Consider the following 27,088-nt stretch of genomic DNA (forward strand, 5'->3'; position numbering starts at 1 on the left):
GAGATCTGACCCAGTACACTCCTGTCGTCAGAAAACTTGCAGATGGAGATGAATTTTGCCATACAGTCTTGTGTGTACAGGGAGTATAGTAGGGGGCTATGTACGCATTCTTCCCGGTATTGAGGACTTTTGTTGTTTATTCTTACTGATTGTGGTCTGTGGGTCAGAAACTTGAAGATCCGGTTGCAGAGTGAGGAACCAAGTCCTAGGTTTTGGAGCTTTGATATGAGCTTGGCTGGGATTATGGTGTTGAAGGCGGAGCTGTCGTCAATAAATAGGAGTCTGATGTAGGAGTCCTTGTTGTCGAGATGCTCCAGTGGTGAGTGTAGGTCCAGGGAAATGATGTCTGCTGTGGACCGGTTGTGGCGGTATGTGAATTGCAGTGGATCAAGGCATTCTGGGAATATGGAGTTTATGTGGCTCACGACTAACCTCTCAAAGCACTTCATAATGATAGTTGTCAGGGCCACCGGACTGTAGTCATTGAGGCACGTTGCCTGTTTCTTCTTGACACCGCTCTGATGGTGGTCTTCTTGAAGCAGGTGGGAACCACGGAAAGGAGTAGGGAGAGGTTGAAGGTGCCTGCGAACACCCACCAGTTGGTCCGTGCAGGATTGGAGTGCATGACCAGGGACTCTGTCAGGACCCGTTGCTTTCCGTGGGTTCATTTTCAAGAAGGCCGAGCTGATTTTGGAAGCTGTCACGGTAGATATGGGTGTGTCCAAAGCTGTTGGGACAGTTGACGATGGTTTGTTGGCTTCCTGCTTGAAACAAGCAGAATGCATTGAGTTCATCGGGGAGGGGTGCTCTATTGCCAGAGATTCTACTCGGCTTTGCTTTGAAGCCTGTTATGTTGTATAAGCCTTGCCACAACCGACAAGAGACCGTGTCGTTAGTCTGTGACTAGCTCAGTCTTGTATTGTCTCTTGGCATCCTTGATGGCTTTGCAGAGGTCGTACCTAAATTTCTTGTGGAGGTCAGGGTCACCTGACTTGAACACCTCAGACCTTGGATGTAGCTCTTGGGATAAAAGTGGGGAAGAGCAGGCTCGAAAGGCTGAATGGCCTCCTGCTTCTATTTTCTACGTATGTTTCTGGGTATAAAGCTTTTCAATGTTTACCTGTTTAAATATATTATGTGATGCTTCATTAATACAAAGGCTGACTAATGTTAAATTTTCAAATACATTCACAAGTCATAAATTAAGCCTATATTTCGTGAGTGACATTGGAAAATGATTATAGTTGCTGTAATGGACTTAGTGTCATTACAGCCGAGAAGGAGGCCATTTGGACCATTGGGATCTACTTGGTTTAGCTGTTCTAGTGCGTTTCTGACCATTGAGAACAGCTACTGCAATCACTATTTGAGAGGTGCTTTTGATATAATCTTTCTATTGGTTTATTTTATTGCAGTTTTGTCACATTTGGTTTATAGAATATTTGAATTACATTTTTTAACCAATATTGCTCTACAATGGCATATGTGTGAACTTCAGTCGAGTGATGGTGCTCTAGTGCTGAGCTGTGACATTGTGTAAGACTGAATATATTCACACATGACATAATGCAGCTGTTATGATTAATAATGTATGTTTTATGTTATTTAGTTATGTAAAATACCAGTAAGCTTTGTGCAATTAATATCCTGTGGACAACAACGAGCAGTAGAAAGGAAAGTCAGCTTGTATCCTATTGGATATAATTGAGCATGCTTGAAATAATAATAATTTTTATTATTGTCACAAGTAGGCTTACATTAGCACTGCAATGAAGTTACTGTGAAAATCCCCCAGTCGCCACACTCGGGTGCACAGAGGGAGAATTCAGAATGTCCAATTCAACTAACAGCACGTCTTTCGGGACTTGTGGGAGGAAACCGAGGCACCCGGAGGAAACCCACGCAGACACAGGGAGAACGTGCAGACTCCACACAGACAGTAACCCACGGTTGACTGCTTTGTAAACGTCGTATTCAACTTTGCTTCATAAGAACATATTCAAACTGTATATGAGAGCCATGCCAAAGGAGTAATGGATCTGTTATTAACATGTGGGCAGAACAGGCGCCGGAATGTGGCGACTAGGGGCTTTTCACAGTCACTTCATTTGAAGTCTACTTGTGACAATAAGCGATTTTCATTTCATTTCATTTCATATACTCTGGTACCAAACTATTTAACAGAGGGAATGCTAAATATAAAATTAGACATTTTCATAATGCTCAATAATCAAGGTTGCAAGTTTGGTTAGTGTTGATTGGTCCTGGGTAAGCAGCACGTGAACTACCATTATGATGGTACAGCATTTACCTTGGGTGTTACAATTTCTGTATTTCTGGAATAATAATAATCTTTATTGTCACAGGTAGGCTGACATTAACACTACAATGAACTTACTGTGAAAATCATTTAGTCGCCACACTGGGGCCTGTTCGGGATTCAGAATGTCCAATTCACCTAACAGCACGTGTTTTGGGACTTGTGGGAGGAAACCGGAGGAAACCCACGCAGACACGGGGAGAACGTGCAGACTCTGCACAGACAGTGACCCAATCCGGGAATCGAACTTGGGACCCTGGCACTGTGAAGCAACAGTGCTAACCACTGTGCTGCTGTGCCGCCCTTGTGCAGACTTTGGATGGAAACAGAGGTCTTTTTGTTGTTCAATCTTAAGTGTACAATCTTCCTTTTGAATGTTTTATTTTATTTTTAGATTTGATGCAAACTTGGATGAAATGGAGCTTCCAAGTTCAGTCCTCTCTCAAAGTTCAAGTCCAAGAAAAAGGCTTCATTTTTTTCCGCTGGAAAATACAAAAGGTAAACGTGCATAATGTAAAATTATTTGACAAATATTTCAAAATTGCAGAAACTAACACTGGCATTTTCTAAAATTCAATTTTGTGTACCCAATTATATTTTCCAATTCAGCGGCTATTTAGCGTGGCCAATCCTTGCACATCTTTGGGTTGTGGGGGTGAGACCCTCACAGACACTGGGAGAATGTGCAAACTCCCCACGGAAAGTGACCTGGGGCTGGGATCAAACCCGGGTCCTCTGCGCCGTGAAGCAGCAGTGCTAACCACTGTGCTGCCGTGCCACCCTAGAAACTAAAAGTAAGAGTTATTTAATTGTTCATTTTAAAAATAGTGTGAATTTTTTTTGCAGCAATGCAAAATTCAAGGAATTGTGTTGACGACGAGTTTCAAGTTGAATCACGTTCAGATTCTGTACTAAATGCAGTGAAGCTGGGATCTGTTACGAGTCGGCCTGCTTGGGAAGACAAGACAACCACTTTTCTTCAAAAAGAGAAGAAACTTCCAGTGCTACAAACACCCTATGAGACAGAACTGACATACAAAGCAAGAATGGAGGCGCTAGGAGAAACTGAGAAGCTTTTTGATGCACTTATACAAGAAAAACAGCAGGTATGAAGCAAATTACAATTCCTGCCCATAGAAACATACACAGAAAATAGAAGCTGGAGGAGGCCAATTAGCCCTTCGAGCCTGCTCCACCACTCATTGTGATTATGCCTGATCATCAAGTTCAGTATCCTGATCCCACCATACCTCCCATATCATAGAATCCCTACAGTGCAGAAGGAGGCCATTTGGCCCATCGCGTCCGCGTGGACCCTCCAAAAAATCAGCCTACCTATGCCTGTCCCCCCCCCCCCCCCCACCCATCCCCATAACCCCACCTAACCTTTTGACAATGAGGGTCAAATTAGCATTACTAATCTACCTAACCTTGCTGCTTTTGAAAAATTAGATGAACTGAAAATCGCTTATTGTCACAAATAGGCTTCAAATGAAGTAACTGTGAAAAGCCCCTAGTCACCACATTCCGGCGCCTGTTCGGGGAGGCTGGTACAGGAATTGAACCGTGCTGCTGGCCTGCCTGGGTCTGCTTTCAAAGCTAGCGATTTAGCCCTGTGCTAAACCAGCCTCGAACCCAGGAGCTATATCTAACTCCTTGAAATTACACAATGTTTTGGCCTCAACTACTTTCTGTGGGAGTGAATTCCACAGGTTCACCACTCTCTGGGTGAAGAACTTTCTCCTCACCTCAGTCCTAAAAGGTTTACTCCTTATCCTCAAACTGTGACCCCTAGTTCTGGCACCCCCACCATTGGGAATATTCTCTCAGAATCTAACCTGTCTAATCCTGTTAGAACTTTGTATGGTTCTATGAGATCCCCTCTCACTCTTCTAAATTCCAGTTAATATAATCCTCATTGACTTAGTCTCTCCTCATATGATAGTCCTACCATCCCAGGAATCAGCCTGGTAAAACTTTGCTGCACTCCCAACATAGGAAGAACATCCTTCCTCCGATAAGGACACCAAAATTACTTTAGCTGTGGCTTCACCAATGCTCTATACAATTGTAGTAAAACATCTCTAGTCCAATATTCGAATCCTCTCGCTATGAAGGCAACATACAATTTGCCTTCTTTACTGCCTGCTGTACCTGCGCGCTTACGTTCAGCGACTGATGCACAGGGACACCAAGGTCTCGCTGAGTATCCGCCTCTCAATTTACACCCAGTCAAATAATAATCTGCCTTCCAACTTTTGTTACTGAAGCAGATAATCTCCCTTTACCCACATTATACTGCATCAGCCATGCATATACCTACTCGCTCAGCCTGTCTAAATCCCACTGAAGCATCTCTGCATCCTCCTCATAGCTCACCTTCCTACCCAACTTTGCATCAGCTGCAAATTTGAAGATAATACAATTAGTTCCCTCGTCCAAATCCCTGTGATACTCCACGAGTCACTGCATACCAATCGGAAAAAGACCCATTTATTCCAGTTTTTTGCTTCCTCTCTGCTAATCAGCTTTCTATCCATCTCCAGACGCTACCCGCAATCCCATGAGCTTTAGCTTTACATATTAATCTGCTATGTCCTTGTCGAAAGCCTTCTAAAAGTCTAAATAAACCACATCCACTGGTTCTCCTTGGTCAACTCTACAAGTTACATCTTCAAAGAATTCTAGTAGATTTGTCAAGCATGATTTCCCTTCGTAAATCCATGCTGACTTTACATAGATACATACAGAGAAGACAGGAGCAGGAAGAGGCCTTTTGGCCCTTTGAGCCTGCTCCGCCATTCATCACGATCATGGCTGATCATCCAACTCAATAGCCTAATCCTGCTTTCACCCCATAGCCTTTGTTCCCATTCAACCCAAGTGCTCTATCTAGCTGCCTCTTAAATATATTCAATGTTTTAGCATCAACTACTTCCTGTGGTAATGAATTCCACAGGCTCATCACTCTTTGTGTGAAGAAATGTCTCCTTATATCTGTCCGAAATGGTTGACCCTGAATCCTCAGACTGTGACCCCTGGTTCTGGACACACCCATCATTGGTAACATCTTCCCTGCATCTACCCTGTCTAGTCCCGTTAAAATATTATAAGTCTCTATGAGATCTCCCCTCATTTTTCTGAACTCCAGTGAGACAATCCCAACCTCTCTCCTCGTATGACAATCCCGCCATCCCTGGAATCAGTCTGGTAAACCTTCGCTGCATTCCCTCGAGGATAAGAAAATTCTTCCTCAGAGAAGGAGACTAAAACTGCACAAAGTACTCCAGGTGTGGCCTCACCAAGGCCCCATATAATTGCAGCAACACATCCCTGCTTCTATACTTGAAAACTCTCACAATGAAGGCCAACATAACATTAGCCTTCTTTACCGCCTGCTGCACCTGCATGCTTACCTTCAGCGAATGGTGCACAAGGACACCCAGGTCCCGCTGCACTCTCCACTCTCCCAATTTACAACCATTCAGGTAGTAATCTGCCTTCCTGTTTTTGCTTCCAAAATGAATGACCTCACACTTATCCAAATTATACTGCATCTGCCATTGATTTGCCCACTCGCCCAACCTGTCCAGATCTTGCTGTAGGATCCCTGCATCTTCGTCACAATTCACCCTCCCACATAATTTGGTATCATCTGCAAAGTTTGAGATGTTACATTTTGTTCCCTCATCCAAATCATTAATATATATTGTGAATAGCTGGGATCCCAGCACTGATCCCTGTGGCACCCCACTAGCTACTGCCTGCCAATTTGAAAAAGACCCATCAATCCCTACTCTTTGTTTCCTCTCTCTGCCAACCAGTTTTTTTATCCACCTCAATACATTTCCCCCAATCCCATGTGCTTTAATTTTACACAATAATCTCTTATGCTGGACTTTGTCAAACACCTTCTGAAAGTCCAAATATACCACATCGACTGGTTCCCCCGTCCAGAGCCACCTCCTTAATTTGTCTGATTATATCGGTGCTTTCCAAATGCTATGGTATGAAATCCTTGACAATGGACTCTAACAACTTCCCCACCACCGATGTTAGGCTCACTGGTCTATAGTCCCCTATTTTCATTCTACCTCCCTTTTTATAATAATAATCTTTATTGTCACATCTGGGCTTACATTAACACTGCAATGAAGTTACTGTGAAAATCCCCTGGTCGCCACATTCCGGTGCCTGCTTGGGTACACAGGGAATTCAGAATGTCCAAATTACCTAACTGCACGTCTTTCAGGACTTGTGGGAGGAAACCGGAGCACCCGGATGAAACCCACGCAGACACGGGGAGAACGTGCAGACCCCACAACAGTGACCCAAGCCGGGAATCGAACCTGAGATCCTGGAGTTGTAAATCAATAGTGCTGACCACTGTGCTGCCTGTATAGCGGGGTTACATTTGCTACCCTCCAATCTGCAGGAACCATTCAAGAGTCCAAAGAATTTTTGAAAATTACCACTATTTCTAGGGCCACTGGGATGAAGATCATCAGGCCTTGGAGATTTATCCGCCTTTAATTTCCCCCAAAACTATTTCTTTACTAATACTTATTTCCTTCACTCCTCACTGAAACTTGTGCTTCTCAGAACTTCCAGTAGATGAATCATGTCTTTCTTTGTGAAGACAGAAGCAAACTATGAATTTAGTTCCTCAAACCTTTTTTTTGTTCCGCATTATGAATTGCCCGTTTCTCACTGTAATGGGCCTACATTAGTTTTTATAAATTTTTTTCTCTTTACATACCAATAGAAACTTTTTGTTGTTTCTTTGTAATTACGCGGAGAGCAGGAATGTACTTCTGAGGCTGTATAAGGCTCTGGTCAGACCCCATTTGGAGTATTGTGAGCAGTTTTGGGCTCCATATCGAAGGAAGGATATGCTGGCCTTGGAAAGGGTCCAGAGGAGATTCACAAGAATGATCCCTGGAATGAAGAGCTTGTCATATGAGGAGTGGTTGAAGAAACTTGCAGGATACTGAGAGGCCTAGGTAGAGTGGAGAGAATGTTTCCACTATTCGGAAAAACTACAACCCAAGGCCACAGCTTGAAGAGATGATCCTTTTAAAACTGAGATGAGGAGGAATTTCTTCAGCCAGAGGGTGGTGAATCTGAGGAACTCTTTGCCGCAGAAGGCTGTGGAGGCCAATTCACTGAGTTTCTTTAAGACTGAGATAGTCACACTGCTGCCTCACGGTGCCGTGGACCTGGGTTCAATCCTGGCCCCTGGTCACTGTCCATGTGGACGTTGCACCTTCTCCCCGTGGGTCTTGCCCCCACAACCCAAAAAGATGTGCAGAGTAGGTGAATTGGCCATGCTAAGTTGCCCCTTAATTGGAAAAAGAGAATTGGGTATTCTAAATTTATTTTACAAAAATTCAGATAGATAGGTTCTTGATTAATAAGGGGTTATGGGGAGAAGGCAGGAGAATGGGGATGAGAAACATATCAGCCATGATTGAATGGCAGAGCAAACTCGATGGGCTGAATGGCCCAATACTGCTCCTATGTCTTATGACCTTGTACTAAAGTTTTGGAATTTTGTGAAGACTGTTACAATTGATAATATGCAAATAATTGTTTCATTATTGTTTCCTGCAGTGTGTCCATGCACAATGTAAACTTCATTTGGACAGTGGGATAGTGGTAATGTCACTGTACAAGTAATCCAGAGGTCCAGGCTAATGCTCTGGGAACATGGGTTCAAATCCTACCATGACAGCTGGTGGAATTTAAATAAATATGGAATTTAATGGTATCTATGGCAGCAATTGTCACTTGTTGGAAAAACCTATCTGCTTCACTAAAGTCCTTTCGGAATGGAAATCTGCCATCTTTACCTGGCCCACATGTGAGTTCAGGCATTAGGCTGACTCCTAACTGCTCTCCGAGATGACCGAGCATGCCAGTCAGGTCAAAGGTATGTAGGGATGGGCCCATACCTACAGATTAGATGCATTAAATAAGGTTTTCCTGTTGAATAGTGATTGCTGGATTGCAGTGGCTTTATTGATAGATCCTTTGCTTTAATGCCGCTCAGTAGAAATGTTGCTGCAGGAGGAATAGTTTAATAAATGGGCTTCAGAACTAAACTAATCCATTAAAGGGATTCTGGTTCGTAGTGAGTTGGACTTTTACAGTGTAACTAAATAAGGTATTTAAAAATTGACAAGTTTAATATGAATTATGGATTCTTATTTTTTAAAATCACAAACTGGAACCATCTTCAAACTGGATTTGAATATAAATTTACCTGAAGCTATTCCAGGCAATCCCACTTTGAGATGCAAATCCAGTAGCAGTTGTCAGGTGGTTTAAATGGGGGGTGGGGGGAGGTGAAAGAGTTTGCAGGTAATGGCCTATTCATTAGCAATGTTCAGTCCCTCAGGAAACATTCACCTTGGGGTAGGCTATATCTTTTTAATTCGTGCAAATCTTTGAAAAGAGGCCCTTCAAAAATCATTAGACACTAGATAGTGATGGCAGCAGCAGGTCAGGGGTGTGTGATTGGGTGAGTTCTAACTGCTGGTAGGACAGGAAGTAGAGAAGGCATTTTAAAAAATTCTTTGTGGTATGCATACAGAAATTTAACTGATTATATCAAGTGATTTTTAAATCCTGGTTGATGCTCTATATTTTATCAAGCAGAATAAAGCAACTTATGATGAGTCGAATGAGACCTCAATGAGTGTTAACTCAGCCTGTCTTTGCAAATTAAAGGAATGCAGGATCTGGTTAACATTACATAAGTTATATTATTTCATTGCCAAGTTGTGCTGTCATAACTAGCAGGAGGTTAGAAACAGAATCCATATGAAAAGAAATACAAGGAACATAGAACATACAGTGCAGAAGGAGGCCATTCGGCCCATCGAGTCTGCACCGACCCACTTAAGGCCTCACTTCCACCCTAACCCAGTAACCCCATCTAACCTTTTTTGACCACTAAGGACAATTGATCACGGCCAATTCACCTAACCTGCATGTCTTTGGACTGGGAGGAAACCAGAGCACCCGGAGGAAACTCACGCAGACATGGGGAGAGCGTGCAGACTCCACGTTGTGAGCCAGCGGTGAATCGAACCTGGGACCCTGGCGCTATGAAGCCACAGTGCTATCCACCTGTGCTATCGTGCTGCCCCAGGAAAGAAGGGACCAGCCAGAATGACATGGAAACATAGAAAATAGGTGCAGGAATAGGCCATTCAGCCCTTCGAGCCTGCATCACCATTCAATATGATCATGGCTGATCGTGCAGATTCAATACTCCACTCCCGCTTTCTCTCCATACCGATATCCCTTTAGCCTCGAGTGCCATGTCCAGCTCCCTCTTGAATATATCGAACGACCTGACCCCAGCAGCTTTCTGTGGGAGAGAATTCCACAAGTTCACAACTCTCTGAGAGAAGAAGTTCTTCCTCATCTCAGTCCTGAATGGCTGACCCCTTACTCTTGGGCTGTGACCCCTAGTTCTGGATGTCGCCAACATGGGGAACATTCTCCCCACATCTAGCCTGTTCAGTCCCATCAGGATTTTATATGTTTCTATAAGATCTCCTCTCATTCTTCTAAACTTCAGTGAGTACAAGCCCAGTCCATCTAGTGATGTAATGCAGGGCTCTTATGGTAATTTGATGGAACAAGAGAGAGGTAAGCAAATACGTGAAATGGGCAGAGAATCCCAAACATGGGAGATTTCAAATAAACTCAAATAAATTGGCAAGGAGGGAAGTAATGGGATGAGAGGAAATGACGTTTTTAAAACCTGTCCAAGACTCTCTTCTGCTGCGCATATAAAACGCCCTCCAAGAGAATGCTGACAAAGTATTGGGAGAAGTGGAAATGGGAAGGTCATTAATGGGGTAAAAACTGATGTGTGGGATGTACTGGAAAAACTCTTATTGCTTGCCTAGACTCAGTGGTATCTATTTCTTTTTAAAAAAAAATTTTTTTTTTTAAATTTAGATTAGCCAATTATTTTTTCCAATTAAGGGGCAATTTAGCGTGGCCAATCCACCTACTCTGCACATTTTTGGGTTGTGGGGGCGAAACCCACGCAGACACGGGGAGAATGTGCAAACTCCACACGGACAGTGACCCAGAGCCGGGATCGAACCTGGGACCTCAGCGCCGTGAGGCGGTTGTGCTAACCACTAGGCCACCGTGCTGCCCTTGTGGTATCTATTTCTGATACATGTCTTTGTCCCTGTCTGGTTTGGGATGGCGGGACTGTCATATGAGGAGAGACAAAGTCAGTTAGGACTATATTCCTTGCAGTTTAGAAGAGTGAGAGGGGATCTCATAGAAACATGCAAAATTCCAACAGGATTAGACCAGGTAGATTCAGAAAGAATTTGGAGGAGTCCAGAACTAGGATTCATAGTTTGAGGATAAGGGGTCAACCTTATAGAACTGAGGTGAGGAGAGATTTCTTTACCCAGAGTTTGGTGAATCTGTGGAATTCTCTACCACAGAAAGTAGACGAGGTACTGGTGCAGCTTTGAGATGATGGCCTGTGGCTGCATTCCCGTTCTCGGCCTTGGTCAGAGTGACCTGTGGGCTCTGACTATCTCTAGAGGCTTGGGGATGTTTTCATCCCTTACTAACTTACCCAGCATGTGGGCCACGTTCTGCGAGGGGTTCCTGGTTCATACCAGCCTCCCCGAACAGGTGCCGGAATGTGGCGACTAGGGGCTTTTCACAGTAACTTCATTTGAAGCCTACTCGTGACAATAAGTGATTTTCATCATCATCTTTCTTTCATTATTACCTCCGGCAGGCCCCCAATGCAGAGGTTTGGGTGATGCGATGGTTCTCCTGGTCTTCCACCTTCCCATTAAGCAATCCTTTAGTAGCGACCAACCTTACTATGTCGAATGACACGATCAGGTCGCTCTGATCAGTCGCCGCTTTCACCAGCTCCCTGATTGTTGCTTCCTGCGCTTCCGGCCTTGCTCTGTCTTTTCCAGCTCCACCTTGAAGGGGGCCAGGGCATCCGCGATTGCTGCCCACACCATTGCCATTATTTCCAATTGGTGGCGTTCCTGTGTGAAGAGGTCCATCCACTGGCTTATTGGCGGGTGGGCCGGCATGTGCGTCGGCGACCCGACCTGTTCGGCTGCGACTGGCTCCGTCTCACCCTGTGTCTTTGTGGTTGCCTCATTCTTCCTTTCTCGGCTCTTGCTGATCCTGCCGTCTCTTCGGAGCCTAGAATTATTATTTGCGGCATGTCCTGGTGGCTGTGGTGGTCTTGGAGTCGGGTGGGGGAGTTTGCAGGCTTAGTGACCTATTTGTGGGCTGGAATTTCCAGGTGGAGAGTCACCTTTCCCCGTCCGCTCAGCACATCCCCATCTCCGGAGGTTCATGAGGCAGCAGTTCCACCCACTGTGCCGCCGTGTCATAAACGTGGTAAAGAAACTGAGACTTGTAGGTTTATATGCACAAATCATTAAAAGTAGTAACATGAATTAATAAGGCTATTTTTTAATAAGACTATTAAAAAAAAAGTAAACAGGCACTGGGAGCATTTTGAGAGATTTAGAATTGAAAGGTAAAAAAGTTATGATGAACATGTGTAGAACCTCTGTTAGACCACACTTGGTGTACTGTAAAGGATTTGATAGGTTAAAGAAAATGCTTCAAATTACATACTAGACTCTGGGCCACAAATATAAGACAATCGCTAACATATCCACTGGGGAATTCAAAAGGAACTTATTTAATTCTGAGAGTGGTTAGAATGTCAAACTCCCGTCCACATGGAGTAGTTGAATAGCCTAAATGTTTTAAGGGGAACAAATAGAAGAATGTGTTCACCGGATTTGATGAAGAAGGGTGGGAGGAGGCTTGTGTCGTGCATAAACATCATGGACCTGTTAGACTGAATGCCCTGATTCTGTGCTGTCATTTCTATGTAATAATGCCGGCAAGTATAGAAATGCTGGAGTCAAATTCCATTAAAAGATAGATAACCAGAGTGCTTAAGAGGGCGATAAACTCCACTGAACCTTGGTAAACATCTGGAGTGAATATTTTAGAGAGGTAATATTTAGTTCAGGGAAGAGTAATGTTTCATTATAGAAAAATGAGATAAATGCAATTAAAACAGCTTGAAGACAATTACACTTAAAAGCTTGGGCCAAGTTTACTTGCGAGGTTAAAGCTAGAAAGGCAAAGATTTGAACTGCCAGCCAGGAATGGGTTTAGATATCTGCAGGTACGGGATTTTTTGAGAAGTCAGGTTCCAACCTTCCCGCTCCTGCCACCACTGGGGATACAGAACCGGATAGTTTCCAGAACATGGGTGGGAGAGGGGAAGGTATCAGATATCTACAAAGAACTTATGGAGTTCGAGGAAACTCAGATAGAGGAATTAGAAGACAAAGGCGGGTCTGTGAGCGGATGCCTTAAGCAGAGTTAACACATTCTCATCATGTGTCAGGCTTGGCCTAATACAATTTAAGGTAGTCCACCAGGCACACATGACGGTGGCCTGGATGAACAAGTTTTTTTTTGGGTCAGAGGACAGGTGTGCGAGGTGCAAACTTCCTACGAAAGGAGACAAGGACGTACCCACAACCGCCACGACAGACACTACTGGAAGACCTACTGGACGCAAGTATCCTAGAGAAAGGGAACTGTAGTGACATGTATGACCGACTGGTAGATAGGGACGACACCGTACTGGACGCAACAAGGAGGAAATGGGAGGACGACCTGGGGATGGAGATCGGGTGGGGACTCTGGAGCGAAGCACTGCATAGGGTCAACTCCACCTCCACGTGCGCAAGGCTCAGCCTGACGCAACTAAAAGTGGTACATAGAGCCCACTTAACAAGAACCCGTATGAGTAGGTTCTTCCCGGAGGTGGAAGACAGATGTGAACGGTGCCAAAGAGGCCCGGCCAACCACGCTCACATGTTCTGGTCTTGCCCCAGACTCGTGGAGTACTGGACAGCCTTCTTCGAGGTAATGTCCAAAGTGGTGGGAGTGAGGGTGGAGCCATGCCCGATAGTGGCGGTCTTCGGGGTTTCAGAACAGCCAGATCTATTCCTGGGGAGGAGGGCAGACGCCCTTGCCTTTGCCTCCCTGATCGCCCGCCGTAGAATCCTGTTTGGCTGGCGGTCAGCAGCACCGCCCAGAGCTGCGGACTGGCTGTCCGACCTCTCGGAATCTCTCCAAATGGAGAAAATCAAATTTGCCATCCGAGGGTCGGACGACGGCTTCCACAGAACGTGGGAGCCATTCATGCAACTGTTCCGGGACCTATTTGTGGCCAATGTACAAGAGGAAGAATAGTCGGGGGAAGGTAGCGGGAGGGGGGGGGGGGGCTACAGGTTCGTTACGGGGGTTCGATGGCTAGCTAAGGCCCAAAACCAAACTAAATAAACATGTTGAGGGGGGGGGGGGGGGGGGCGCAGTTACTACTACGAAGATGCTTACCTGTAAATATGTATGTTAATTTTTGCGTGTTTGTTTTTTTTTTCTTTCTCCTAACAATTTGTAATTTGTTCAATATAAAATATGAAAACTGAATAAAAACATTTATAAAAAAAAAAGGTGTGCGAGGTGCGTGGGAAGTCCAGCAAACCATGTCCATATGTTTTGGGCATGCCCGAAGCTTACAGGCTTTGGTAGGGTTTTGCTAAGGCTATGTCCACGATACTTAAAACACGGGTGGTGCCGAGAGGTGGCGATCTTTGGAATAGCTGGGAGTCTAGGGGGCGAGAGAGGCTGACATTTTGGCCTTTGCCTCCCTGGTAGCCTCGAGACAGATACTAGAACAAAGAACAAAGAAAAATTACAGCACAGGAACAGGCCCTTCGGCCCTCCAAGCCTGTGCCGATCCAGATCCTCTATCTAAAACTGTCGCCTATTTTCTAAGGATCTGTATCCCTCTGCTCCCTGCTCATTCGTGTACCTGTCTACATCTTAAATGATGCTATCGTGCCCGCCTCTACAACCTTCACTGGCAATGCGTTCCAGGCACCCACCACCCTCTGCTTAAAGAACTTTCCACGTAGATTACCCTGAAACTTTTCCCTCTCACGTTGAACACGTGATCCCCAGTAATTGAGTCCCCCACTCTGGGAAAAAGCTTCTTACTATCTACCCTGTCCATACCTCTCATAATTTTGTAGACCTCATTGAGGTCCCCCCTCAACCTCCGTCTTTCTAATGAAAATAATCCTGATCTACTCAACCTGTCTCCATAGCTAGCACCCTCCATACCAGGCAACATCCTGGTGAACCTCCTCTGCACCCTCTCCAAAGCATCCACATCCTTTTGGTAATGTGATGACCAGAACTGTCCGTAGTATTCCAAATATGGCCGGAGCAAAGTCTTATGCAACTGTAACATGACCTGCCAACTTTACTGTTGATACTGTTAATGTGGAGGGACTCAAAGCCCCCAAAATTAGAGACCTGGGTTAGTGACTTGGCTGGGTTTCTCAGTATTGAGAAAATAAAGTTCGCCCAAAGATGGTCAATGTTAGAGTTCGTTCTGATGTGGCAGCCGTTCGTCGACTTTCTCGGAGAAAATTAAAATGTCAGCAGAGGCAGAAATCTAGGGGGGGGGGGGTGGTTAGGCTATTGTTTAATTGATTGGGAGTGCGAAGAACGCGACAGTGATGGAAACGTTTTATGTACTATGCTTATGTTGCTGTTATTGCTATTATTATAAAAACTACAAATACCCTATAAAATGTTTTTTTTTATAAAGAAGCTAGAAGGGCAAAATCATAAAGCAGCAGGTCCCAGGCCCCCACAACCAAACCCCCCCCCAACACCCACGCAGGGCACCTCCGGCCCGATCGCACCCAAGCAAATATTGCCACATGGGCACTGCCAGGGTGGCACTCCAGGGTGCCAGGCTGGTAGTGCCTGAGTGGGACCAGCAGTGCAAGGACGCCACCCTACCCAAAGGGCAAGCAGCTGGGGGTCTCCCTGGAAGACACCCCCGAATGCTGTACCGTCTGGTCCCCATTTCTGGAGACCAATACTGAACAGTGCTCGCCCGAGGTCTCCGTCGCAAAGAAGAATGATCCCATGCCTCGGGTAACTCTTGAATCTGCACATTGAAGTGAGACTAGCAACGTCTTGTGAGATTGCATTAGATCTTACGAGGCGTTGGAAGCTGGGTAGATCCTGGGAGCTGGGTCTCTTGGCTTCTATCAGCCACACTGCACCATGGCGCACTGCTATTCAGGTGCAGCGTGGCCATTAAATTGCGCCCGTGGTGTCTCCATTGCTTGCAAAGAAATGCAGCACAGAGGGTTCTGTTTTGGCAGTTTAAGCTACAACTAATTTAAAAAGCATTCAGTGACCCTTGGAATACTATATCGTCATGGAGATGGATGGATCTTAAGAAAGTTCTAGAGTTTCAATTTTGTGTGTTTGCTGGAGGAGTGAATATTCTGCAACATGGGAAATGTCCGTACTGAAAAGGTGATGTTATTAGAAGGCTTCAGGCAGCAAATGGGTTGCTGATAGTTGGGTTTGTGTAATTGGGTGTCAGGCAAAGTCCTAGGAGTCATTGAGTAGCTTTGTGAAGTCGTCTCATGAAACCCTCTTGGGAGCTGAAAAGGTTAGTCACTGACTCTATGTTGTAAAGGGTTACGGCTCAGAAAAAGACTTGGGAATTTAGGAGTTTGGTCAAGGATCGAAACAGGAGTGCAAGCCCAACTTCCTTCTGATACTGGTTATTAATAGGAGCACATGCTATTTCTGAGAGAAATGGATAGATTCCACATGGATGCTAAAGCTCTGATGAAAAATCAGAATACTGGTTTTAAAAAATTCAAGACAATTTTACAGAAGACCATGAAAATGTGTTTATATTTTATAAAGCGGAGTTTTCTAAATTCAGGATAATGTTTTTGACAGTGTTTTGTACAAGTTATGTCACTCTGAACTGGCTGTCAGATGTACAGGTGAATGGCCAGAATGAATAGATTTTCAGAAGTAAACTGTGCAGGTGAACTGATGGCGCTGTAGAAAAATTCTGACTAAGGATGTTGGAAATTACAATGAATGAAATGACAAAGCAGGACACAGTATTCCATTTGTAATGTAAAAAGTAAAAGTAAAATATGACAGCTTATTGCATCTGGCAGCATTTGCAATGTATGCATTCAGAGAAGTCTACACTTTATACTGAAGCAAAGTGTAAGGAATATAGAATCAGGAGTAGGCCATTCAGCCCATCGAGCATGCTGTGCCATTCAGTACGACCACGGCTGATCATCTACCTCATGGCGCTCTCTCCATATCCGTTGATGTCACTAGTCCCTGGAAATCTATCTACTTCTATCTTGAATATGCTTCAGTGATTGAGCTTCTTCAGCCCTCTGGGTAGAGAATTCCAAAGATTGACTGACCTCTGAGTGAAGAAATTCCTCCTTATCTTAGTCTTAAATGGCCTGCCCTTTATTCTGAGACTGTGTCCCGTGGTGCTAGGCTCACCAGCTGGGGAAACATCAAATCAGCATCCACCCTGTCACACACACCCTGTAAGAATTTTGTAAGTTTCAAAGAGATCACCTCCCTTCTGTGGTCCTGCATTCTCTAAGGTTTCAGTTTCCTCAATGAGTTCTCATAAGACAATCCCACCATCCCATGGATTTGTCTGGCCAACCCCTGTTGCAATCCCTCTATGGCAAGTACATCCTTGGGTTACTATGCTCTAGGCTCTTTACAGTTGCAGAAAGACATTGTTACTCCTGTATTCAAATACCCAACATACTTTTGCCTTCCTTATTGTTGCATCTGCATGCTAGCTTTCAATGTTTTATAAACAAGGACACCCAAGTTCCTTTGGACTCCAACATTTCCCAACCTCTCACTACTTAAGAAGTCTTCTGTCTTTGTGTTTTTCTACCAAAGTGGATAACATCACACTTATTCACATTATATTCCACCTGCCATGTTCCAACCCATTAATTTAGCCTGTCCAAGACCACTTGAAGCCTCCCTGCATCCTCCTCACAACTTACATTCCCTCCCTAGTTTTGTATCATCAGTAAAAGGGATTTTCACAGTAACTTCATTGCAGTGTTAATGTAAGCCTACTTGTGACACTAATAAAGATTATTATTATAATTTGGAAATATTACAATTGATTCCCATATCCAAATCATTTATATAGAATGTGGAGAGCTATGGCCCCAGCACTGATTCCTGTGATACCCACTGGTACCAACCAGCCTGCCATCTTGAGAACAACCTGTTCATTCCTAGTGTTAACTAATTCGCAATCCATACCAATATATTACCTGCATTCATATGTGCTCTAATTTTTGTTTACTGACCTCCGATGTGTGACCTTGTGAAAAGCCTATTCGAAATCCAAATACACCACTTGCACTGGTTCCCCTTTATCTATGTGACAAGTAGTATTCTCAAAAAACTCCAACAGGTTTGTCAAACATAAAGGGCGCGATTCTCTGCTGCCCACGACGGGTCGGAGAATAGCGGGAGGGCCTTCCAGACATTTTTCCCGACCTCCCGCTATTCTCCCCCCACGGCCGCCCCACGACACGAATCGCTGCTCGCCATTTTTTACGGCGAACAGCGATTCTCCCCAGGCCGATGGGCCGAGTTCCCAGGCCTTTACCGCCATTTTCACGAACGCAAACACACCTGCTCTCACCGTTCGTGAAAACGGCCGCCAAGTGCCGTCCCGGACAACTATGGCACCGAAGGGTGGCATGGGCCTGCGATCGGTGGGCACCGATCGCGGGCAGCGGGTCCGATACCCGCGCACTCTTTGTTCCTCCGCCGCCCCGCAGGATCAGTCCGCGGGGCGGCTGAGGGGCATGACGGCCCGCGCATGCGCGGGTTTGACGCATATGCGTGATGACATCATCCGCGCATGCGCGGGTTGGAGCCGTCCAACCCGCGCATGCGCGGCTGACGTCGTCGTGCGCGTCAGCCGCCGTGACGCTTGGCGCGCGGGCTTAGCGACGGTTGCTAAGCCCCGGATGCCGTGCTTCACGGGGCCGCGCTGCTAGCCCCGACCGGGGAGGAGAATCGGGTCCCGGGAGGGGGCACGGAGGCTGCCGTGAAACACGGCCGGTTTCGTGGCAGCCTTTACGATTCTCCGTATTTGTGGAGAATCGCGCCCGATATCCTTTTCACAAATCCATGTTGACTGTGCCTAATTTTATCATTATGTTCTAAGTGTCCAGTTATCACATCCTTTATATGTATTTTCTCTATTACTGATGTCAAACTAACAGGTCTGTAGCTGGTCATTCTCCCTCCCTTCTTAGAGTGGGGCTACATTTGTTACTTTCCTGTCTGCAGGAACCATTCCAGAATCTATGGAATTTTGAAAGACCACCAATGCACTCTATATCTCTATGTTTCAACAGAAATCACTGAATACAGGAAATCACAGCCCTTTTAATAATAATAATAATCAATCACTTATTGTCACAAGTAGGCTTCAGTGAAGTTACTGTGAAAAGCCACTAGTTGCCACAATCCGGCGCCTGTTCATTTGCTAATTATATATTTTCTTACTAAATTAACTGTACCGGCCTCCCTAAACAGGCGCTCAAGTGTGGCGACTAGAGGTTTTTCACAGTAACTTTACTGAAGCTTACTTGTGACAATAAGCTATTATTATTATTGTAACAGGTCACAGATATAGGTTGAGAGGTGGTAGAACTGAGATGAGGAGGAACTACTTCTTGCAGAGGGTGGTGAATTTGTGGAACTAGCTGCCGCATAGTGCAGTGGAATCAGAGTTATTAAATGGTTTCAAGAGCGAGACAGATATATTTCTGATTTTAAAAATGGGTTAATGGATGGGGAACAGGTGGGAAGGTGGATTTGAGACCAGGAAGAGATCAGCCATGATCTGTTTGAATGGCGGAGCAGGCTCGAGGGGCTGAATGGCGGAGCAGGCTCGAGGGGCTGAATGGCGGAGCAGGCTCGAGGGGCTGAATGGCGGAGCAGGCTCGAGGGGCTGAATGGCGGAGCGGGCTCGAGGGGCTGAATGGCGGAGCGGGCTCGAAGGGCTGAATGACGGAGCAGGCTCGAGGGGCTGGATGGCAGAGCAGGCTCGAAGGGCTGAATGGCAGAGCAGGCTCGAGGAGCTGAATGGCCTACATCTGCTCCTAATTCTTATGTTCCTAAGTAACATGTATCCTAATTTTTCTCTGCAGATTGAAGCTGCATTAAGCCGCATACCTGGTTCAAGAGGTAGAATGACTCTGCAAGCAAGGCTTGAAAAGGTATGGCCAAATTTAGTTGCAGCATTTGTTTTATTGTAATGGCATTAGTGAATTTTTAAATAGTTTTTTTTACTTCTTGCCATGAGATTCTTCAAAACATTGAGGAAAATTGGAAAAGATCTGTTCAGACCCAGGAACAGGTTGAGAAGTTGGAACCAGGATGTGACTGGACCAGCACCTCAAGGTTGTCAGTTCAAAACCCATCTTGGCAAGTAGTGAATTATGGAAACCCAAGAAATTTGTCAAACTACTGCAGTAATTTCCCAGCATAATCATGGACTTCCAATGGAAGTCCGTGGCTGCCATTGTCCTCTTAGGGCAAGGTACCTGGAGGAGGAGGAGGAGTAATTTGTAGTTTGGTACAAAAGATGAAGTCACACGGGATCAGGGGTGAGCTGGCAAGATGGATACAGAACTGGCTGGGTCATAGAAGGCAGAGAGTAGCAATGGAAGGGTGCTTTTCTAATTGGAGGGCTGTGACCAGTGTGTTCCACAGGGTTCAGTGCTGGGACCTTTGCTGTTCGTAGTATATATAAATGATTTGGAGGAAAATGTAACTGGTCTGATTAGTAAGTTTGCAGCCGACACAAAGGTTGGTAGAATTGTGGATAGTGATGAGGACTGTCAGAGGATACGGCAGGATTTAGATTATTTGCCAACTTGGTTGGAGTTTGGCAGATGGAGTTTAATCCGGACAAATGTGAGGTAATGCATTTTGGAAGATCTAATGCAGGTAGGGAATATACAGTGAATGGTAGAACCCTCAAAGAGTATTGACAGTCAGAGAGATTGAGGTGTACAGGTCCACAGGTCACTGAAAGGGGCAACACAGGCGGAGAAGGTAGTCAAAAAGGCATACGGCATGCTTGCCTTCATTGGCCGGGGCATTGAGTATAAGAATTGGCAAGTCCTGTTGCAGCTGTATAGAACCTTATTTAGGCCACACTTGGTGTATAGTGTTCAATTCTGGTCGCCACACTACCAGAAGGATGTGGAGGATTTAGAGAGGGTGCAGAAGAGATTTACCAGGATGTTGCCTGGTATGGAGGGCATTAGCTATGAGGAGCGGTTGAATAAACTCGGTTTGTTCTCACTGGAACGACGGAGGTTGAGGGGCGACCTGATAGAGGTCTACAAAATTATGAGGGGCATAGACAGAGTGGATAGTCAGAGGCTTTTTCCCAGGTAGAGGGGTCAATTATTAGGAGGCATAGTTTTAAGGTGTGAGGGGCAAGGTTTAGAGGAGATGTACGAGGCAAGTTTTTTTATACAGAGGGTAGTGGGTGCCTGGAACTCGCTGCTGGAGGAGGTGGTGGAAGCAGGGATGATAGTGACGTTTAAGGGGCATCTTGACAAATACATGAATAGGATGGGAATAGAGGGATACAGACTCAGGAAGTGTAGAAGATTTTAGTTTAGACGGGCAGCATGATCGGCACGGGCTTGGAGGGCCGAAGGGCCTGTTCCTGTGCTGTACTTTTCCTTGTTATTTGTTCTTCCGGGAAAGAAAAAATTTCCTGACTGGTCAAAAACCTGACTTTTCACCAGTGTCCTTCAAGGAAGTTACCCTGCCACCCTCTGGGTACACTAGCTGTAGAGTAGATGGTACCTGTGGAAGTGGCCAACAAGTTAGTTGTAGAAGGAGCCCACCAACTACCTAAACTTGGGATGGGTACTAAATGTGGCCAAATTACCCATATCCTGAGAACAAATACATTCAGAAAAAAACCTCTTTGAGAAATGAACAGGAAAGGATATTACCAGGAATGGCCTCTGCATCAGACCATTAAAAGGAAAAGGATATTTGTTGCATGGCGTTGCACCTACAAAAAGATAGAAATATGAGGTAAATGAGCAGAGGATAAATGGAACAGAACAGAAGCAGCTGGTGAAGAGTGCACACTGGACTCTCAAGTGAAATGGAGAAGTTAAAATCCAAAAGCCCACCAGAACCAACCTGTTCAACTAAGCACGGCACCACGATCAACTGAGCGCAGCAAGTTAACACTCATTTAGGGGAATTTATAAGTAATTAACCTGAGCTGGATATAAAGGGCGCAATTCTCCCTAAAAATTTGAAGTTATTTGTGGCAGGTTTTAATATAATCTTTATTAGTGACATTCCGAACACAACCCCTACTCATGGGCAATGTCACCCCCCCCCCCCCCCCCCCCCACCCACCAAGTGAGGACACACTGCGATGGGGGTTCCTGGGGGCCCCCCATCTCCTGCCCCCATCCCGTCAGCCCCCTTACACACCCCTCCCTTCTAGGAATCCCACCCATCACCGAACAACCTCCCAGAAGCCCCTACCTATCTGTCCTGCACTCCCCCACCCATCAAACCCACTACCTTCACCCTCGTTTCATGGGCATGTCCCCTCCTTGCCCCTGCCCTTGGCAGTGCCACACTGGCAGTGGCACCCTTGCACTGCTGCCCTGGCATCCACTGCTAGCTTAGCAGTGCCACCCGGTCATGTTGACAATCCCAGGGTGGCAGTGCCAAGGTGCCAGCTGGACACAACCAAGGTATCTACGTTCCAGGGGGAGGGCAAGGGAACCACCTTGCACTTACCCTGACCACCCAGGGGTCTCTGATGGTCCGGGAGACCCCCCTGGATGCCATTCTGCCTGATTCACGTTTGTGTGGACCAGCACTGATCGACGCTTGGCTGCAGCCTTGCTGGGGAGGCCGGAGAATCCCGGGCAGGTAGGTCGAAAGTAGGTTTGCAACCTAGTTCCGCGAGCGTCATTCGATACCGCCCATTTGGAGCGGGGTTCCGACTCCGGTGAATCTAGTGAGGCGCGGAGCCTCTCGGGAGGCTCACTGGAAGCCTCTCCTGGGATTCTCTTGTTGTGCTCTCGCTTGAGCGCAGCGCGGTCGGAGAATTGCGCCCATAATGTCCAATATTTTTGTATCAAACATTTTGAAAATGTGACACTTCTTCTGAGCCATCTAAATAATTCTTAGGGAAGGTGCAGGCATGCAGTATCCATGCTCTGCGTTACAGGGCAAATCTCCATCCAACTCTGCTGGATATAAAATAAATCTATTTGTTCAGAAAGGTAATTTAGTTGAGACAATTTGAAAGACTGAAATCTGTCTGATCCCAGTTGCCTGTCCCAGTGGAGTTGGGAACCACATAGAGTCGTACAGCACAGAAAAGGCTCTTCGGCCCATCGAGTCTGCGCCGGTCAAAAACAACCACCTAACTATTCTAATTCCATTTCCCAGCACTTGGTCCATATCCTTGTCTGCCTTGGGATCGCAACTGCACATCTAAATACTTCTTAAATGTTATGAGGGTCTCTGCCTCCACCACCCTTTTAGGCAGTGAGTTCCAGATTCCCACCACCCACTGGGTGAAAACGTTCCTCCTCACATCCCCTCTAAACCTCCTGCCCCTCACCGTAAATCTATGCCCGCTGGCGAAAGGTTTCATCCGGTCTACTCTATCTGTGCCCCTCATAATTTTATACATCTTAAAGTTGTGCATTTTATCCCTATAGATTTGACGGTGCACAACATTCACATCATGCAGTGAGTATTTTGAACTGTTTTCACAGGAAGCTTTGGAAGATCGTTTAGAAAAAATCAATCGTGATCTAGGATCGATCCGTATGACGTTGAAGCGGTTTCATGTTTTACGAACTTCTGCAAATTTGTAAGCTGTTTCCCATTCTCCATTTGACCAAATCATTACTTGCACTAAAACTACATGTGGATGCACAGTTTTCAGTGATAAAATGCGGATTTATTTTGGATCATGAAGGATGGCCTTAATATGTGTGTATATATTACAGGTCACACTGTTGTATATGTAAAGCAAAACATTCTGTGCCTTTTTTAGGAAGTGTAGTCCATATCTCACTAGTTTTATTCTTAAAAATTGGAACCAAAACCCACATAAGATATATTTTAGTAATGCTTCGAGAGTGCACACTATCTGTACTTTTGTATATGATATGGACCATATGGAAGTGGTTACTGTTTGTTAAAATATGCACTAAGATGTAGTGTCTTGCCACTAAATGGTTTGAAGAGTTGGGATTTTTGTTTCTCAGAATTTTTTTATACTTTATATTTGAAGTTGAAATACATTTTCTTGAACTAATTTTTAAAAAAATATATAAAAATGCAGTATTGAAAAACTGATTGGCCAGACATCTTATTGCAATAAACTGTCAGTGAGAATATTTCAAAATGACAAGCCAATTAATTTTTTTTGGTATCTGCAAGAAGTAACATAGAGTCTCTGAAAGTTGTACCAATAACTTTAGCAGTCTGCACATCACTCAACCTCCAAACTTCTTTCTAATTACTGAACCATGTCTAGATATTTTGGTTGGCCAACAATGCTTTGAATATGTAAGACTATAAATTGCTGTTTGGACAACTTATTAAAAATGTAATGCTGACACCGAATTGACTGTTTTTTTTGAGTTACAAGAATTACAACTAACAATTCAGAGCAATGTTCTCTCTACCCTGCCATTCCTAAGAGAGAATGATGGTGGATTGAGCAACTAACGGAAGTGATTGATTCTCTGGATATTACTAACTTCAACCACGGTTTTGAATGTAAGAAACCAGTGTATTCAGTCAGTATGGTGTAGTGGATTCCTTCTGGCCTCCTGAGTCCCTTACCATCAAAGAGTAGGGTGGGATAGTGATGTCACTGGACTAGTAATCCAGAGGCCCAGGCTAATCCACTGGAGATGGTGGTACAGTGGTAATGTCACGGGACTAGTAATCCAGAGGATTAGTAATCCAGAGGCCCAGGCTAATCCGCTGGAGATGGTGGTACAGTGGTAATGTCACTGGACTAGTAATCCAGAGGATTAGTAATCCAGAGGCCCAGGCTAATCCACTGGAGATGGTGGTACAGTGATGTCACTGGAATAGTAATTCAGAGGCCCAGGCTAATCCACTGGAGATGGTGGTACAGTGATGTCACTGGACTAGTAATCCAGAGGCCCAGGCTAATCCACTGGAGATGGTGGTACAGTGATGTCACTGGACTAGTAATCCAGAGGCCCAGGCTAATCCACTGGAGATGGTGGTACAGTGATGTCACTGGACTAGTAATCCAGAGACCCAGGCTAATCCACTGGAGATGGTGGTACAGTGATGTCACTGGACTAGTAATCCAGAGGCCCAGGCTAATCCACTGGAGATGGTGGTACAGTGATGTCACTGGACTAGTAATCCAGAGGCCCAGGCTAATCCACTGGAGATGGTGGTACAGTGATGTCACTGGACTAGTAATCCAGAGGCCCAGGCTAATCCACTGGAGATGGTGGTACAGTGATGTCACTGGACTAGTAATCCAGAGACCCAGGCTAATCCACTGGAGATGGTGGTACAGTGATGTCACTGGACTAGTAATCCAGAGGCCCAGGCTAATCCACTGGAGATGGTGGTACAGTGATAATGGCACTGGAATAGTAATCCAGAGGCCCAAGCTAATCCACTGGCAACAGTTTTAAATCCTGCCACAGTAGCTGGTGGAATTTAAATTTAGAAAATAAATCTGCCATATAAAGCTAGTTTCAGCAATGTTGACCTGAAACTATCATCGATTGTGGTAAAAACCCACCTGGTTCACTGATGTCTGTCAGGGAAACAATCCTCTGGCCTTACCTGATCCGGCTGACATGTGACTCCAGACAAACAGCAATGTGGTTAACTCTTAACTGACCTCTGAAATCACAGAATAATACAGTGCAGAAGAGTCTGCACCGATGCATTAGAATCACCTGATCTGCCTGCCTACCTAATCACATTTTCCAGCACTTGGCCCATAGCCTTGAATGTTATGACGTGCCAAACGCTCATCCAGGTATTTTTTAAAGGATGTGAGGCAACCCGCCTCTACCATCCTCCCAGGCAGCGCGTTCCAGACCATCACCACCCTCTGGGGAAAAATGGTTTTTCTTCAATCCCCTCATCTTGAACTTGTGTCCCCTCGTAACCGACCCTTCATCTAAAGGGAACAGCTGCTCCCTATCTAACTTGTCCATGCCACTCATAATCTTGTCCACCTCAATCAGGTTGCCCCTCCGTTTTCTCTGCTGCAGTGAAAACCATCCAAACCTATCCAACCTCTCTTCATAACTTAAATGTTCCATCCCAGGCAACATCCTAGTGAAAAGCCTCTGCACCCTCTCCAGTTTCTATAATGTGGTGACCAGAACTGCACACCGTACTCCAGCTGTGGCCTCACCAAAGTTCTATACAACTCCAACATGACTTAGCAACTTACTCAGTTCAAAGGTGATTAGGTATGCACACAAATGCTGGCTTTGTCAGTGACACTCACCCGTAGTAGGATAGAGGGAAAAAAAAGGTCCATCGGGCTTGGTTTACTCACGACGTTAAGAAACTAACTACTGGAAACAGCCAAGTCTGCGAACCATGAACCAAATACCAGATTAATGGGTGTTTCTCTGGTTGGCAATCAGTAGCTAGTGGTGTCCCTCAGGGATCCGTGTTGGGCCCACAATTGTTCACAATTTACATAGATGATTTGGAGTTGGGGACGAAAAGCAATGTGTCCAAGTTTGCAGATGACACTAAGATGAGTGGTAAAGCGAAAAGTGCAGAGGATACTGGAAGTCTGCAGAGGGATTTGGATAGGTTAAGTGAATGCGCTAGGGTCTGGCAGATGGAATACAATGTTGACAAATGTGAGGTTATCCATTTTGGTAGGAATAACAACAAAGAACAGCACGGTAGCATAGTGGTTAGCATCAATGCTTCACAGCTGGTTCAGCCTTGGACATTTGCCAAGGCGAGGGATGGTGTCGGTATCTAGGGAAGAGAGTTTGTGGCAACCAAAGATGGTGGCTTTGTCTTCCCAATATTTAATTGGAGAAAATTTCAGATAATCCAGTACTGATGTTAGACAAGCAGCCTCGTAATTTAGGATCAGAGGAAGAGTCAGGAAAGGACGTGGTGAGGTAGAGTTGGGTGTCATCAGCCATGTGAAAACTAATGTTATGTTTTTAGATGATGTCGCTGAGGGGCCGCATATAGATGAGAAATATGAGGGTAACTGTGGAGGCAACGGTATGGGAGCAGGAAGAGAAGCCATTACAATTGATACTCTGGCTACAATCAGATAGCTAAGAATGAAACCAGGCAAGGGTAGTCTCGTCCAGCTGGGATGTGCAGGAGGATAGTGTAGTGAGGGAAATTTCAGTATATTATGGGTTTGGCAAGTTGTTTTATTGTCCCTTGGTGTTCTGATGCCTTGATGTTATGGAATCTTGCGTATTTTAATCCTCTTGTGTCTTGTGTAAAGGCAGCATTCAGCGAATCTCGGAGTCATTTCGATCAGAATGCTCTAAGTTCTTTATTTGGTCAGCTCCGGTAACCCTGCGGGCACTTCAGTCGCCCTTGACCTAATGGGTTAACATGAGAAAATTAGGATTTCATTCTTGCTCATTGGCCAGTGACAACTGAGGAAAAACATCAATCTCAGTTGAAGACTGCATCATGTTGTTAGAA

At 45.3% G+C, this 27,088-nt stretch overlaps 1 protein-coding gene across 3 annotated transcripts in view; it reads left to right on the plus strand.

Annotated features, from left to right (window-relative positions):
• Positions 1 to 24,001, plus strand: part of LOC119967675 (M-phase phosphoprotein 9) — a 163,934-nt gene extending 139,933 nt beyond the window's left edge. For 2 of the 3 annotated variants that reach the window (XM_038800537.1, XM_038800623.1), the window contains exons 21-24: positions 2,715 to 2,818; positions 3,167 to 3,426; positions 19,507 to 19,575; positions 23,143 to 24,001. In XM_038800537.1, coding sequence (XP_038656465.1) covers positions 2,715 to 2,818; positions 3,167 to 3,426; positions 19,507 to 19,575; positions 23,143 to 23,244 — 535 coding nt within the window. In that variant the 3' untranslated portion in view covers positions 23,245 to 24,001. Of the gene's footprint in view, positions 1 to 2,714; positions 2,819 to 3,166; positions 3,427 to 19,506; positions 19,576 to 23,085 lie in introns of all 3 variants that reach the window. The other variant, XM_038800708.1, reaches the window with a different exon arrangement.
• Positions 24,002 to 27,088: the final 3,087 nt, after the last annotated feature.

Source organism: Scyliorhinus canicula, chromosome 1 (assembly GCF_902713615.1).
Source record: "Scyliorhinus canicula chromosome 1, sScyCan1.1, whole genome shotgun sequence".
Classification (NCBI taxonomy): Eukaryota; Metazoa; Chordata; class Chondrichthyes; order Carcharhiniformes; family Scyliorhinidae; genus Scyliorhinus; species Scyliorhinus canicula.